This window comes from Fulmarus glacialis, unplaced genomic scaffold, assembly GCF_000690835.1.
Source record: "Fulmarus glacialis isolate BGI_N327 unplaced genomic scaffold, ASM69083v1 scaffold27690, whole genome shotgun sequence".
NCBI lineage: Eukaryota > Metazoa > Chordata > Aves > Procellariiformes > Procellariidae > Fulmarus > Fulmarus glacialis.
In genome coordinates this window covers 1-15249 of record NW_009186209.1, presented here as the reverse complement: position 1 = coordinate 15249, position 15249 = coordinate 1, and the positions used below count along the sequence as shown (strand labels likewise).

The 15249-nt window shown below is 44.3% G+C and overlaps 1 protein-coding gene across 1 annotated transcript; it reads left to right on the top strand.

Annotated features, from left to right (window-relative positions):
* Nucleotides 1-3976: 3976 nt before the first annotated feature.
* Nucleotides 3977-10851, top strand: LOC104083622 (slit homolog 3 protein-like; the record flags this gene model as incomplete). Its single annotated transcript, XM_009587157.1, has 4 exons — nt 3977-4131; nt 6491-6776; nt 8989-9197; nt 10358-10851. Coding segments are annotated over 4 exons (889 nt in total), but the record flags the coding sequence as incomplete, so codon positions are not given.
* Between the last annotated feature and the right edge of the window lie 4398 nt (nt 10852-15249).

Here is a 15249-nt window from a genome sequence, read left to right as displayed (position 1 = left end):
CTGATGAAATAGCAAGTCCCTGCCTCCGAGGCAGGTACTTGCATACCGCGGGCTGTTTCAGGAGGAAAAGACCACCTGATCCCCAATAAGAATTCAATTAAGATTTTAATAAAACCCTTGCAGAGAGCTGGGTCAGGAAGAGGCCCCTTGAAAAAAAGCCGAGCACAGCAAGTTTGTGCTGCGAGCTGCGTTGTGATGCACTGTTCAGCGTCTGTGGCTTTCCTCCCTTCATCTCCAGCCAAGCCACTGTCTCCAACCGTCTCAGACGATTGCTGAGTCTCCTAAAGGCCCAGATACGTAAGAGGCTCTGAGGAGAGTTCATGTAGCATTTCTCTCACCGCTGGTTTCTCCCCCAATGTTGTCCATCTCTCTCAAAATCCAAAGGCATCTTAACGTCTTTCTGTCAGCAACAGCACTAAGTGCTTTAACACAAGCATCTCCTGGCTGGGGATTTTCTGCTATCCTGGCTGTCCACATTCAGCTTTTCTATCATGTGTTTGCATCTCCTCAAAAAGCAAATGAGTGCTTTGCCTGTTTTGACTTTATCTGCTTTACAGAACTGCAGTGTTGGGTGATGGCTGTAAGTTACTTTGTTTCTCAAAGTCCAGGCACAGATTATTTAAATTCAGAGTTAAAAAGTGAACCAGTCAGAACTGAGTAATATTATTCATCCACGTGTACCTACCGACAGGGACCTCACACTCCCTTTCCAGCAAAAATACCAGCCCTGGGTATGCTGAAAGGCGTGTGCACCACGTGGGGTGGCTGCTTCCATCGCCAGGACACACAGACTTTTGTTTGCCTGTTAGTCAAGGCATAATCTGGAAAAAGCACATGCTGTGGAGGAGTAGGTGATTAATGCCTGTGAAATCCTGGCCCAGGGAAGAGCCAGCCCTGCCAGACGTGATAATGTTGTCCTCTGACAAATGGTTGTAGCTTGGCCTTCTTCAGATAACGATGTAGTTTTGTGCATTAGCTTCAGATATTGATCCCACCAGGGAAGGGTTCCCTGTCGTACAGCCATCCATCCCACCTCCTCAATGCTCAGCTGTCAGAGCCGGTGGGTTTTGGCTATACTTCTTCCTTTCATTGGCACTTCTGCATAGACTAACAATTACAAATATGCATTACCATTTATCTTGCACCTTTCAGCTGGAAGTCTAAGTACTTTACCCATATGAATTAAGCATTGCAACATAACAGTTAGATATGCAGGGAGCACATAGGGATCACCCAGTCGGCACATTGCCGTAACACAGCTGTTTCTTGTAATGTGGCAGATACTTAGCAGAATTCAAGAATATCTAAACAGAAAGTTTGGACCAGCTGTTTTCAAACCTATTTTGAGTTGTCAATCCATAAAGTAGTCTGCTAGAGGTGTGGGCCCCAGTACAGGGGACTCCGGTACAGCGATGATAGGCTGGCTTTTCTGAGGTGCAGGCACACACATCACCTTTGGCAATGAGTCTGGCGTAAGTCCTCAGCCTCTTATCCCGGCCCACGCAACTCACTGCCCTTGCAGTGGCCCTGATATAACTGTATTTTGAGCCAGACTGTCTACTGGATCAACTGGATCTGGATTTTTGTACAATGTCAAGCCTTTATTTTTTTTCTTAAAAACACTTCAGACAGTACCATCAGCTCCAGGTTCTTGAGACCTCGCTCCCCAGGGTGCTCTCGCCATCCCGAGGATGGGCAGCAACCGCAGCCCAGCCATTTTCCTGCAGGTCAAGGATGAGCAGTTCAGCTAGCAGAGCTTCCCCAGGAGCTGTTCTGTGGCAGAACTAACTTACCTCGTGTTTATGTAAAGCCACGCAGTAAAGATGCTCAAATACTGCTGTCATCTTACAACCTATGTAACCTTACGTAAACTTTTAAAGGCATATGTGTTCGTGATTCATCCCAAAAACCTGTGGGGACAGCAGCACTGTAGAGGCACGTTAGCTCAGTTCTGAAGCAGTGGTGCGCTCTTCTTAAACAAGCACGTCCTCAGAAATGCCTGCAGTGCTGACTTTCTGCCTGACATTGCTCATGTATAATTGGTTATGTCAGGTCTACTGTAAAACACTATGAAAATGAAACTTCTTCCAGGAATAACTGAATTCCGGTAATTTGGTAATTCCCAAGTCATGTAATTTGTTTCTGAAGTTGAGGTCCTATTTCCATGCTACAATGCCCTTACAAATCAGTTATGCAGGACTGGGTGCTAAAGATGGGCAGCATGTCATCTAGGTTGAGAGGCGGACACATCTAAAAGGTGATTCATGCTCAGAGATGAGTCACTCCTTAAGTGTGCCTGTTCCTCTCCACTGATAGTAGAGAAAATCTGGGTAGATAGCTCAGAGACATCTACATGGCAGCTTTACAAAACACCTGAAAGGAATCTGACCTGTGACTTTATAACTTACTGATTGAGGATGCTGAGCTTATGGGCCATTTGAATGAGCAACAACCCATTCTTAAAACTAACCTTTTACATTTTAATGCGGTATTTAGCACTTGTGCAGCAATCCCAAATCCAGATTGTTGGCTAAGCAGTATCTTAGGATACCTAAATCCCACAGCTGGCAATTTCTGTCTTTATCCTTATGTAACAGAACCACCACCCAGCTAACGAGCCTGCCGGGAGGAATTTGGAAAAGGGTGCTCTCAGGCCAAGCTTAAGATGTGTTGGCAACACTGTGCATGTGGGCAGTTTACATAGCCTACAGTCTAATTTCAGCTGTAACCGCTACTGCTATTAGATTCTCATTATGCGCTGGTGTTTGCATGCTTATGGAACAGAGGCTGCACCATTTAATTACATCTACAGCAGTGGAAATGTCCCATCATGTCTGTAACTACCAGCCTAATCTGAAACCCTCTTTGCTCAAGAGCAGGTAATCCCACCCTTGCCCCTTCTTGCTTTTTGGAGTGCATGAAGCTATCGAGTTGTTTTAGAGAATTTCAGCATGCAGCATAATGGCTTGAGAGCTGAAGCTGCCCTGAAAATAAAAAATGACAGTGTGATGCAAATTGAATTGTACCACTGTATCTTTTAATTTCTGGGAGACCGAACTGAAGATGAAGGTGAAGACTGTATTGTGGTGCAGACTAGCAAAGAGCTGCTGAGTTATCTGACTCACTGCAGGCTTCATGCATTTGAAAAATCAGTGTTAAACACACCTGAGCAATAAATACATGGTGCCTTTAATATCTTGTCTGCTCAGATGGCTACCTGCTCCCTGTCCCCCCAAAAATTCCTGCTTATTCTCAAGCCCCAATCTACACCTAAATGTTTCTCAAAGAGGAGTGTCAATTGTCAGTTTTCCTTATGTTCAGGTAGGACCGTATCGTACTGAACAAAGTACCCCAGGCATTTATAAGCCAAAAACTCCTGAATTCCTTCTCTGGCTTTAAGGAACTCAGCCTGTCCTTTGCCTCAGCATGTAGTTACAAGATACTTCTGCTGTGAGGAAATGCTGGTTTCAGAGGCCCCTGCTTGCCCCAAACTGCAGTCCCTCCCTGCCCCTCTGAAATAATTTGAGTTTAAACTAACCATACAAAAAGAAATCATTTCAGTGATCTGGCTTGCAACATGGGCACCAAGCAGTGTGACAGAGGGTCAGCAAGCTGTGGCTGAGAGCACAGAACAGAAGATTTTAAGTAATTTTGCCACCAAAGCCAATATATCATGTAGCTACACCCTTGCTTTTCTGCCTGGGGAAACACAACTACAGTAGCTACTGTCCTGATTAGCTGTCCTTTCAAGCGTTATGTGTGTGCAGATACTGCCTGCACAGGCATCAGCAATGTTTAAATTTGTACCTTGGAGGTTCACGCTAGAAGAAATGTCGAGAACGCGGTGACCGTAAAGGAGCATGGAATGGGAGCTGTGCCTGGCAAGGTGTAATACTGGGAGATAGGATGTCACCGAAGCAGAGGCAGTTCATTGTTAATGTCATCTTCTAATTCTCTTTTTTTCTTTTACTTTTAGTGTGGAAACAGTGAATGATGGGCAGTTTCATAGTGTGGAACTCGTGATGCTGAATCAAACTCTGAACCTGGTGGTGGACAAGGGGACTCCCAAGAGTCTAGGAAAACTCCAGAAACAGTCTTCTGTCAGCCTCAACACACCCCTCTACATTGGAGGTATAGTGAGTTGCTATGGACTTTGAAATTTTAACAAGTCTTCTCAGAAGCAAATCATCTTCCACCCTATGGAGAGGACTCTCCGGAGGGGAAAAAACGAGCAGTATGCCTTTCCCCTCTGCCAGAGGTTGCTTCCCGGAATAGAGAGCCTGGAAACCACACCTCTGCTCTTCTGCTTCATAGTCCATAGTCCACTAGCACCCCACTGCACGGCCAGCACACTCTCGCACGCCAGACCAGGGAAGTTAACCTCAGCACAGCACAGGCAGTTCCTGTGTTATACGGCCATGGCAAGAGTAATCAGCTTGTCACTTCTAAAGCTTTCAGAACTGGCTGGCACCAAGATGTCGTGGTTGAAGAATACAATGGAAGTTTCACAAACAGTCACCGCAAAAAAGCAAATCAATAGTCAGTAGGCTTAAATATACCATAAATGAGTTGTATTTCTGCTGGAAATTTTATAGAGGTCTAAAAATTTTTTGGGGAAAAAAAGATTAAAACCTCCAAACCATAGTAACACAAAAGCTGACTAAGAACTTCGTGACTAAGTTTTCTCATTGGAAACTGAAGCCAGAGCTTCAATAGTAGAAAAATATTAGAATTGACCAAACTTCAGTTAAGAAGTTTTTTCACATTCAGTATTGAATTTGGGGGGAAGGAGGGGCCAAGTGGGGTGGGGAATAGATGCCCAGAATAATGAGTATCCCACTGATTAGGTGTCTGGACATGAGAGACAGAGTGAAGGCTGTGCTCTGCCCGATTGATCTGTTTTTGCCAGAACTGCCCCCAGCTCTATTCTGGACTGAATGTTGCAATCTCTCCCTTTCCGTGACACACAGTTCTTGGATTTTCTACACAGCCTATTCTAAATACAAAAGTCAGCAGAACAATAATAGACTCAGAAAGACTTTGGTTTTTTCCTAACCAGCTCATTGAAGCCAATAGTAGAAACTCTTACCAATTTCACTTGGTGCTGGTCAAGCCTTTTGTAAATAATTCCTTTTAATAACACTTTTCTAAAAGAACCCTGAATATTGCCCTTGCAAATCAGAAAACTGGCTAATCTTGCTTTGTACAGAGCTGAACTTTTATAATTGGCTCCTATTAGGAATGTCACAGGCTATTAAAGGGCATTATGCATCAAAGATAATCTGCTGGTGAGGCCATCACAATTTCTCCCTTTAGCACAGCATAAAAGATACCAGCCCCACAGCAAGGGAACTTGGGGTGTAATGACGTGGAAAAGTTTTGTTAATGGATGAGCATTCTCAAAAGGTACCTACAGAAATGCATTCACAGGACAAATCTGAGACCTAAAATGAAGGGCTATTGGATACCAGAAGCCATGGGCTCAATGGAGACTTTTTTTATTGCTCTTTAAAGTTCTTGCTTCTTTCTAAACCCTCACTGTTCTGCATGTGCCACCTCTCTGCATGTAGTGTTCCCATGGATGCCAGCTGCCGTTCCACTTCGGACTGTTTAGTTAAAGTAATTGATTAAATTACCCCAGAGCAATTGTTCCTAACCTATGCTAAGCTTTAAGGCAGACCTGAGCCTTCATGTGCCCAGAATCTTGTCCATCTCTCCGAGTATATCACCTGGTTTAGTAACTTTCCTCCTAACGCACAGTTAAACAACGATGCTGTTTTAAGACCATCTTTAACAGTGGAGTTACTTACGGATAGCAAATTCAGAGGCCTTACGCAGTTGAAAATGGACACACTTGCCTATGCTAATGCAGCTATACAGCCCAAGCGGATGTCAGTGGGGAGGGCAGGACACAACATCCAAAAGAATCTGCTGGCCATCTGAGCATGTGAACTCCTCCAAGCGCTTGGACAAGATGGAGGGTACTTGCCACAAAGACTTGGCCTGGTCTCCTGAAGTACTGTTCTCTGGCTCTAGAGTTCTCCTGCACTAGTTTCAATGGGGTGCACTCTTACCACTCCCTGTCTTAACGCTGTGATCTAGTAATGCCTAACTATCTTCTTGTGTCCCAGAGGTGGTAGCTACCTGCTGGCAAGTAGGTTCTTAAGCCTTTCAGAAGGATAATTGCTATTAAACTATAGACAAAAGGAGCATTGTCTAAGGACAAGAACACGGGGCCATCAGCCAAAAAACCTGGGCTTTTTTTTTTTTGTCATATACTTCTTACGTAAGCTTAGGCAAGTGGTTTTATTTTTGTTTCTTTCTATTTCCAGAATGAGGACAATGAGACTGTGCTACCTTACAAAGGTCCTATGCAAATTAATTCTTTAAAGATTATAAGGGGCTGTGACAAAAGAAATGTTAGCAATTATAATTTATGTACGATCATTGTAACTGTGAGTAAACCTTCCCTTTTTGTTTTTATCTGAAGGGATTCCGACCTCTACTGGATTATCTTCACTGCGCCAGGGTGCAGATAAGACACCAAATGGTTTTCATGGATGTATTCACGATGTCCGCATTAATAACGAGCTGCAGGATTTCAAGGATTTACCGCAGCAGTCGCTAGGAGTCCTTCCTGGCTGCAAATCCTGTAACATCTGCAAGCACGGTATTTGCCGGTCCCTAGAGAAAACAAGTGTGATTTGTGAATGTCACCCAGGCTGGACGGGCCCCCTGTGTGACCAGGAAATTGGAGACCCATGTCTCAACCACAAGTAAGCTCAAACGAAAGCTGATGGGAGGGTGGAAGCTTTACAGCTAATGCATATTTCACGTTTCATCTTGTAAAACCACATCTGACTATTTTTGGAGGTGCTGGGTTCCTACAGGCAGTTGTGAGTCAGCATCCATGGCAACTCTCAATTTCCACTTCTTGTTCTAATGTTGCTCACTCTCCAAATGAGCTCTTTGTCCTGGAGGAGCTAAGGTGTTAATACTGCAGGTTCTACTTTCAGCTGTGACTCTACACATTAAAATATGAAAACTCTGGTTAATGGGTATGGGTTACCTCTGAGGTGGTGAGTGCCTGCACTTACCCAGAGCAGAGCTACCTGTGAGCAGGAGGTACACATTTTAGGGATATGCTCACAGCAGCATTGGACCCAGTATTCAAACTAACTCCCTGAAGACCACTATGCACTCCAATGTGAACAGTTTCAAATTTCTCAAATAGCTGACTTAAATATTACACTCTGAAACACCCCTTTAAAGTGCAAGTTTAAAGGATAGCATGCAGTTGCATGCGAAGGGAGCATGAGTGTGAAGCATTCACAGTTCAAAGGCTCAATAACCACATCTCCATCAGAAACACCGGATGAATAGCTTACTTATGGCAAGTACACAAGGAAACAGTCCAATGCAGACCAGCAGCCTGCATAGTTCAGTGCTGTTTCATAAGCAGATGGAAGTACTTTTGTTTTAGAAGCTACTTTGGTTGCGCTATCTGTGGAAGGGGCTTTTCACAAGCACATACTTTTGACAGGTAAATTGACACAATGAATAATCACTCTCTTAAGGGCAGAAATTTAACTTGGCAGAGATACCATTTTAAACTTGCTTCTGGGTCTAATTCTGCAAAGTACTGAACCCTGGAAGGTGTTGAGAATCACCTGACAGTTTACGGACCAAAGGTATGAAGACCCAAGTGAAGAAACACATAGAGGCCCAAATGTTTCCTTGAATTTCCAACATCAACATGAAGCTCTTGTGGTTGGACAGAGAAAAATAAGGGAGTTCCAGATGTTTACGTGATGAGGGATTGTTTCTCTCATAATCTAAGGAGGGTGGTGCAATCAGGAACGTAGTCCCCTTGCTAAGGAAAGTAGCTATGTGTATTTTTAATGCTTGCATACTGTCCACCTTTCATTAAATCACTTCAGCCTTTTGGAGTTGTCTCCGTAAAGCCAAGCCCTTTGTGTCCAGGGCAGTACGGTGCCTGCCGGCAGGTATCTGCTCCAGCACTCACGGATTACTCTCAGTGAGGAAATGCAACTGTAAAGAACAGGTAGTTGATGATAAGAAGAGTTACTATCCAAGCACACCTTTGGTTAGTGGGGCAGAAAATGCTGGCTTATATAGACTGTGGCTCCCTTTATTACAGTATTTTGCATGTCTTGACCTGACTGAAATTGCTTTTATTATTTGTGCTTTTTAGTTCAAAACTTAAAAATGAAAGGTACAAGGATTCAACATAAGCAGGGAACAATTTTGAAGTACCAAAAATAAAATAAATAAAAATAAGAGAAAGATGTGGGTTTATGTCAAGTAGGACCTGACATAGCAAAGGTTTATAAGCCCTGAGCAGTTTTTCCTTGGCTGGACAGTGTTGCTGTTGCTTCCTCAGCCCATTCCAAGTCTATCCCTGTCCCAGAAGTGGGGATGGTGTCAGAGAACCTGCGAAGGATCAACACTCCTCCCTGTGGTATTCCTCAGAAATACCAAAGCTCACTGCAAACCACATGAGCCAGGGAACCCTTCAAGTACAACTGCCCGTGAACAAGTCTGTGCATAGCTTTTCCACAAGCACCTTCACTTATCACACTGTTTTTCATCACCTGATATTATTTGTAGAGTAATTCTGCTAAGGAAGCCTGGGCATGCAGCTTGATTGTTGGCACTTAGTTCTACATGCTGATGCTGTAAATGTGAGCTGTCTTGTGTGGATGCCAAGTGTTGGTCCATGCTCGTGAAGGAGCCTAATGTTTTTCAAAGACATCACTTAGGATCACAAATTCTAAATGTATTCTCTGAACGTTATCCAGTATTCACTGAAAACTCACAGTTTCTTCAGAGTGTTTGACACTGAACTGCTGTTTTTGGATTAGTATCCTGGAATTAAACGGGCAGAAATGCCAAAACCAAACATCCCTGGGAAAAGGAACTTTCACATCTAACACAGGCCAGCTCTAAATGCTTCTCTTTCTCCAGGTGTCTGCATGGTAAGTGCATGGTGGCCAATGTTGCTTACACCTGTAAGTGCATGGAAGGCTACACGGGCATGTACTGTGACAGGAAGAACAATTCCTCAAATCCCTGCAGGATTTTGAAATGCAACCACGGGCAGTGTAAAACTTCCGAGCATGGGGAACCCTACTGCGAATGCGATCCTAACTATAGTGGAGAACATTGTGACAGAGGTACGCTTGGCCGCAGGGCCCAGAAACTGGTCTGCTGCATTTTTGTTTTTACCTCTCTTCCATGTGACTCGTATTTGGGGGTAAATGGCCAATAGTAGAAGATAAAGCTAAGTCAGACACTGCAGAGCAATACAGGGAGGAGAAAAGAATCACACAACAGCTAGCTAGCTAGCTACTATCCAAACATACGGAAAGGGGGACATCTGTAGCGAAGGGCTTTATTCTCTGTCTCCTGAATCCTCAAGGTTTGCCGCTCCCAGGATTCTGGTGGGATGTTTAATGTGCGGTTGTACACATGGGTTGTTTAATGGGTTGTGCGGTTTACCCTCCGCAAATAGTGACCGGTTAGTTGCAGTGCTGGGAAAGGAGGTCCTACCCTGCGTACCAGGGGCTTTTGTAGATGACGTGAGCAGGAACTGGAAGGCAGGAGGTACTGCTCATCTGAAGTGGCAGTACGGATTCCCAGCCTGCTCCCTTTGATGCCGCTGGGCGGGTTTCCTGGGGAATCCCACAGATCACGCTGGACTTTCCTACAGGGGCTGGCGCCCAACTCTTTTGCCCTGACCTGAAAAGACTCACTGGAAACTCACTGAGTTCTATCTTCACCCCTTCTGCCTTTTTTTGTTCCTGTACAGAAGGAAGGAGCTGGCTTGTATTATTTTTATTTAGGTTGTGCCTTTCCTGTGAATGAACCACACACTTTCCAAATTATACACATACACAGCCCCACCAAAATGTATCTGGCTGCTGCAAAGTGACTGCAGAACGGCACAGACATTTTCAGGTCTCCCAGATTGCTAATGTCATGCAGAGCAGGCTGACCTTTGATCCCAAGAAGTAGACATAGTAAAACTAATTCATATTTTGCAGGAGTGTTGCAGGATTCAACACTCAGCATTCATTAAAGCACTTCCAGAACTGCTGATCAAAGCCAGCAGGCCTGCTTGGCCTCTGCCTTGTGCCGGATATTACACATTTGTGTAACACAAGCTCTGTTTTGATGGCAGGTACAAAGCAGTAAAAGATTAAGGTCCTGCTCATGCCATCTGTTTGCCTTGAATATCATTACATGTACAGGGCTGTCTGCTGATGTTTGGGAAATATCTGGAAAAATAGTTACCACATTTTTTTTTTCCTTTACATCTCTGTTGTCTTGCCAGAGAATCTCTGCCAAGGAGAGATAATTCGAGAAGTAGTCCGTAAGCAGCAGGGCTACACGTCGTGTGCCACTGCCTCCAAAGTACCCCGCCTGGAATGCCGCGGCGGCTGCGGCAACGGGCAGTGCTGCGTCCCTCTCCGGAGCAAAAGGCGGAAATACTTCTTCCAGTGCGTGGATGGCTCCACCTTCACGGAAGAACTGGAGAGACATGTGGAATGCGGCTGCTCAAAATGCTTATAAGCCATTCTCCAGTCTCTTGCCACTTTAATCGACTCAGAAGCGCTATCAAAACGGGACCTATTTACTTTCAGAGTGAAGAAGAAGAAAAGAATTATTAAGTATATTGTAAAATAAACAAAAAATAGAACTTATTTTTATTATGGAAAGTGACTATTTTCATCTTTTATTATATAAAGTATCACACCAACTTTGGGTATATGTATCATATAGTGAGTTATTTTTACCATGAAACTTTTTTAACAGTTGTAAGAAAAAAAAATTCAAAAGTTAAAAGTGAAAAAAAAATATATAAAGAAAACATAGCCTGACAGGAGAAATGTGGGGGTGACTTTATATGTATGCACAATGAACAAATGTAAAGGTGTTCCAAGGACCTGCCACAGAACTGATCCGAGCTGAAGAAATCTCCGAGGCTCTGGGTGGGTCTCCTAAGAGAGCGGATCCCCATGACTGACAGCCACCTCGCCTGCTCGGGCGCCCTGAGAAAGCCTCCCCCTCGGTCCCTCGCTCTGCCTAACACTGCCGACGCCGTTTTGTTTCTGTACAGTGGCTCTGCTTGCTGTTCTTGAACTGGTTCCCTATAGCACGTAGGCACTGCTGTAGCTTGAGGCTAACTACATTATTTGACTATTGTAATACTATAATACATTCTTTGCTGTGTATGTTGTATTTATCTGTGTTCACATTATATTCTTCAGCAACTGTATCTATAGAGCACAGGCAGCTTTATCCAAAAGAAGGGGACGAAGGGAAAGGAAGTGGGGAAATATATGTTGCTTTGGGAAATTTGGGGCAAAATGTGAAATAAGTGCTAAGTAATGCCTAATAAATGACACAGTACTTTTGTGTAAACTCCTCAGCTATGTTATTTCCCACGTTTGTGCCTTCTTTGTCCCAGCCTTGAGCCCTTTTTTGTATATGAAATATAAGGAATGCACTGCTACATAGTTTGCCACACCTTGACACTTTAACTTGCAAAAGTTGTAAAGAGCATGAAAATATTGAAGGTGCTAGAACGTACCTGCAACGTAATGGCTTTTACTCCCACTGTCACTTGAGCCATGGGTGTAAGCTGGGCTGTAGCTGCCTGTTCATCCACACGCTGGTACCGAGCAGTTGGCTACTTTTCCACGGCTTTTGAAACGAGCAGAAGTTGCACTATATCCACATGAAGGTATTCGGCCGACGTTTGTCCCCCTCAGCAGCGCTCTCTTGTCTGCACAAGGGGAGACATCACAGCTCCATCCCGTCCTGTTCTCGCACTTGGTGCAGATTGACCAGTTCAGCCAAAGCTTTTCCATCTGCACGGCTTCATATCCTGCACTTGTGTCTCCCGAAGGACTCCCATTAACTTTAGCTGTGTTCGGAGCAAATGCTGAATAGGAAATGGAAATCAATGCAGGGATAAATTCTCACTGTGAATGTGAGGCAAAAATTGACTCCGGGAGTGAGTTTGATTTTTGGAGGGTTTTTGGCAGCGCTACCTTTCGGGGTCAGTAAGTACATGCAAAGAGTACCATGGATCCCGTGAAGTTTCTCTCGCTGTAAGTTTCAAACATCCCCATCAACAACTGTTCCATTATCCGTGTAATTTCTAAGTATTATGGTCTTTTCCTCAATTTCTCTTTCTCTGCGAGAGGTGAAGTCAGAGATAGTTCCTAGCAGCCGTAAGCTCCTTTTGGGAATGCTCACTGGTCTCACCAAAAAGATTTCAGATCAGGGGCTTCAGCAAAGGATGAGTAGGAAAGTTGAATCAAGTAAACGGGGCTTTTGTTTGACTGGGGCTTTGGAAAGATGCACAGAACGCAACCCTGCCATGACAAGTATAAATGTTTATTTCCCATTAAGGAAAAGTGACCATCTAGCTATCATGCAACCAGAAGGCTCTAATATGCTTAGCGTTCTTCTGCTACGTCATCTCTCCTCAACTGCAGCGGTTCATTCGTATGTCTTTGTTACTACCGGAGCAACTTGAGCAGAAGGGACACAACCAACATAATAGGCATCTCGCAAAATAAGTATCAGTATGTGGAGCCTGCCATCACTGAAACATAAAACAATCACTAGTTAATGTGCCAAACTCTGACTGAAACAGTACAGCTCAAGAGCCAGGGAAAAACTAACCCTGGTGGCAAGTACTATGGGCTGCTTTTTATTTTGAATATAACGTCAGAAGCTCATCGCAGCTGGAGTTTGTGGTGTACAACACAAATCACCCAAACCCACAACCTACAGGTTTTAAAAATCCATGCAAGTAACTGCAGACGCTTGTGCAAATATGTGCCTGGCAGACCACTACCATTAATTTTTCATTGCTACTTAAAACACTTTAATTTCTAAAGAAGCAGCTGCTATGGTGCCAGGCAGAAGAAATCATCTGAGCAGTGGCTTACAAGCCCTCCGTGCACCGTTTGTAGCCACTGAACTGCCAAGGCCCGAAACACGGCCCTTCTTCAACACCACCCCAAAACTCTGTTCGCTTTGTCCCTTGAGCAGCAACACGTACGAGGAAGGAGGTGATGTTTACTCGTGGCCTCGCACCGGCTGGAGGGTGCTTTAAAAGGAATGACCTTGACTGGCAAGGCAAAAGCCATCAACATCTTGTTCACACATCACTCTGGGATTTATTGAGGCAAAGCCTTGCAGCAAAGTGACCAGCAACAACTCAGCAAGGCTGGCCCTGTTCCTGGCCCTTTTCTGTCACGGCACTTCAATGTTAAGCGTTGGGATAAGGAACTAAGAATATCTATTTTGTAACCAAATGATGCAATTTTTGTATGCTTTTAGGCAGCACTTGCCATTGGATAGTGATGCTTTATGTCAATGATTCTCTGACTTGCTATAGAATTATTTTATGTTAAGAAGAAAATAAAAAGCATTCAGATGTGCCAAAAATGTGAGGTTAACTGAAGTGTAATTAGCTCTGAAAGTTCCTCTGTAACCTGCCTAGTGTTACAATAGATTTCAAGAACTGCGGGTACAATGCAGTAGTTTTTACCTCTATAAAGTTTTAATATAAAGTGAAGAAAGATGCTTACCCTTAAAAAATGGCAATGCAGACTGGTGTGAACTGATGTATTTTATTAATAGATTCTCATTGTGATGTAAGTTTAAATAAATTGTTGGGTTATGGAAGATTGTAACATACCTTGTGATGCAGATTATTTCTATGTGTATTTGAGGTGTTGAGTCTGACCTTTTAGAGTACGGGAGGTAGCTCACGGAAAACGATGGGGGAACATTCCTCTTGGGCAAATCTAGTCAGAGAATGGCTGTAGTTAAATGTAGTATGAACAGTGGTTACATATTTTTATGGCATCACAACCTAATCTTTTAGGAGTCTTACACGCACAGATTAAGCCACGTAGTTTTTCAGCCTGGGCATTTTCTTCAATGAAATACTTTATTTGCTGCTTTTTTTTTTTTCTTAACTGTTTAAGAAAGGCCTGCAGCAAAAATACACTCATTAACTAATGATAGAATAAATGAAGAAATATTGGGAATTGGGGTCAGAGGAGGTCTCACTGAGGACATGGAAGTCACACAGCCAACAGTGGATGACAGGGATCTCGTGATGTCCTGACACGCATATATTCCAAATTTGCTGGCACCTCTGTGGCTGATTGTCGTTAGTGACCCAGATGCAACAGACCTCTCCCGTTCCTTGCATTCCAGCCTCAGCATAGAATAAAATGAAGCTCCCACGTAGTCCTCAGCCTTCCCTCACCCATGCCCCTGTGTAACGCTCACATACTGCTAATTATGCTTCAAACTACAGCCCTTAGCGTTGCCTTCGCTGTTCCATGCAAAACTGGTGACAGCACTCAGCCAATAAAACCACTCAACCTTAATGAGCATCATTAGGCCTGAACTATGAAGGTTAATTATATAATTGTAGCAGATGGTAGCACTTTCACCTAAAGCAAACCCAGCTGAGCCCACTAAAAAAGCTAGCGGGAACTGTTCAAAAATTTCTAGGTACTGGCTGCAGTAACTGGTTTGCACAACAGTTCTTTGTATTGCTCGTGGCTTCCTCAGCGAGCACTCAAGCGACCGCAGCCCAAGGATAAAATGCTCTTGTTTGTGCTTCTGCTTGCAGTGCTCTAGGTATCACTTTTTAGCCATTGATCTGAGGCAAAGAGTGCCAAGAAACTATCTATGAAAACGTTCCTTTCTCTTTGTTTTTTCTAATCGGCAGGGAATAGTTAGATGGTGTTGCTGTTTGCAAGGTGTTTGGCTGTGGGTTTTGCGTTGTTCTCTAGGGGTCCTGTCACTTCTGCTCTCTGTGACCTCATTTACGAGTTACCTCCCAATTCCTGCTTCGGCTTACACAAGAGAGCCTCAGTTCAGTGGGCTGGACGGGCAGAATTGGCTCAGTTTTGCCAAGCCCAAGGTGCTCTTGAGTCATCCCTTCGGCTTAAGGCCCAGCGAGATGTCAGACTGGATCACTGGGTGGCAAGTCCACTATCATTCTGCGTGTGAGCTGAGCCAGAATGTTTCCAGGATGTGCCCTATAGCTTTCGAGGACAGCTGAGGTGAACGTCAAATGCGGTGCGCCAAGCCAGCCCCTGGGCCCCACCACTGGAGCAGGATGGGAGCCCGGAGACGGTACTGCCAGCCACCGGCAGGAGCCTTCAGGTCCTATGGCGCACC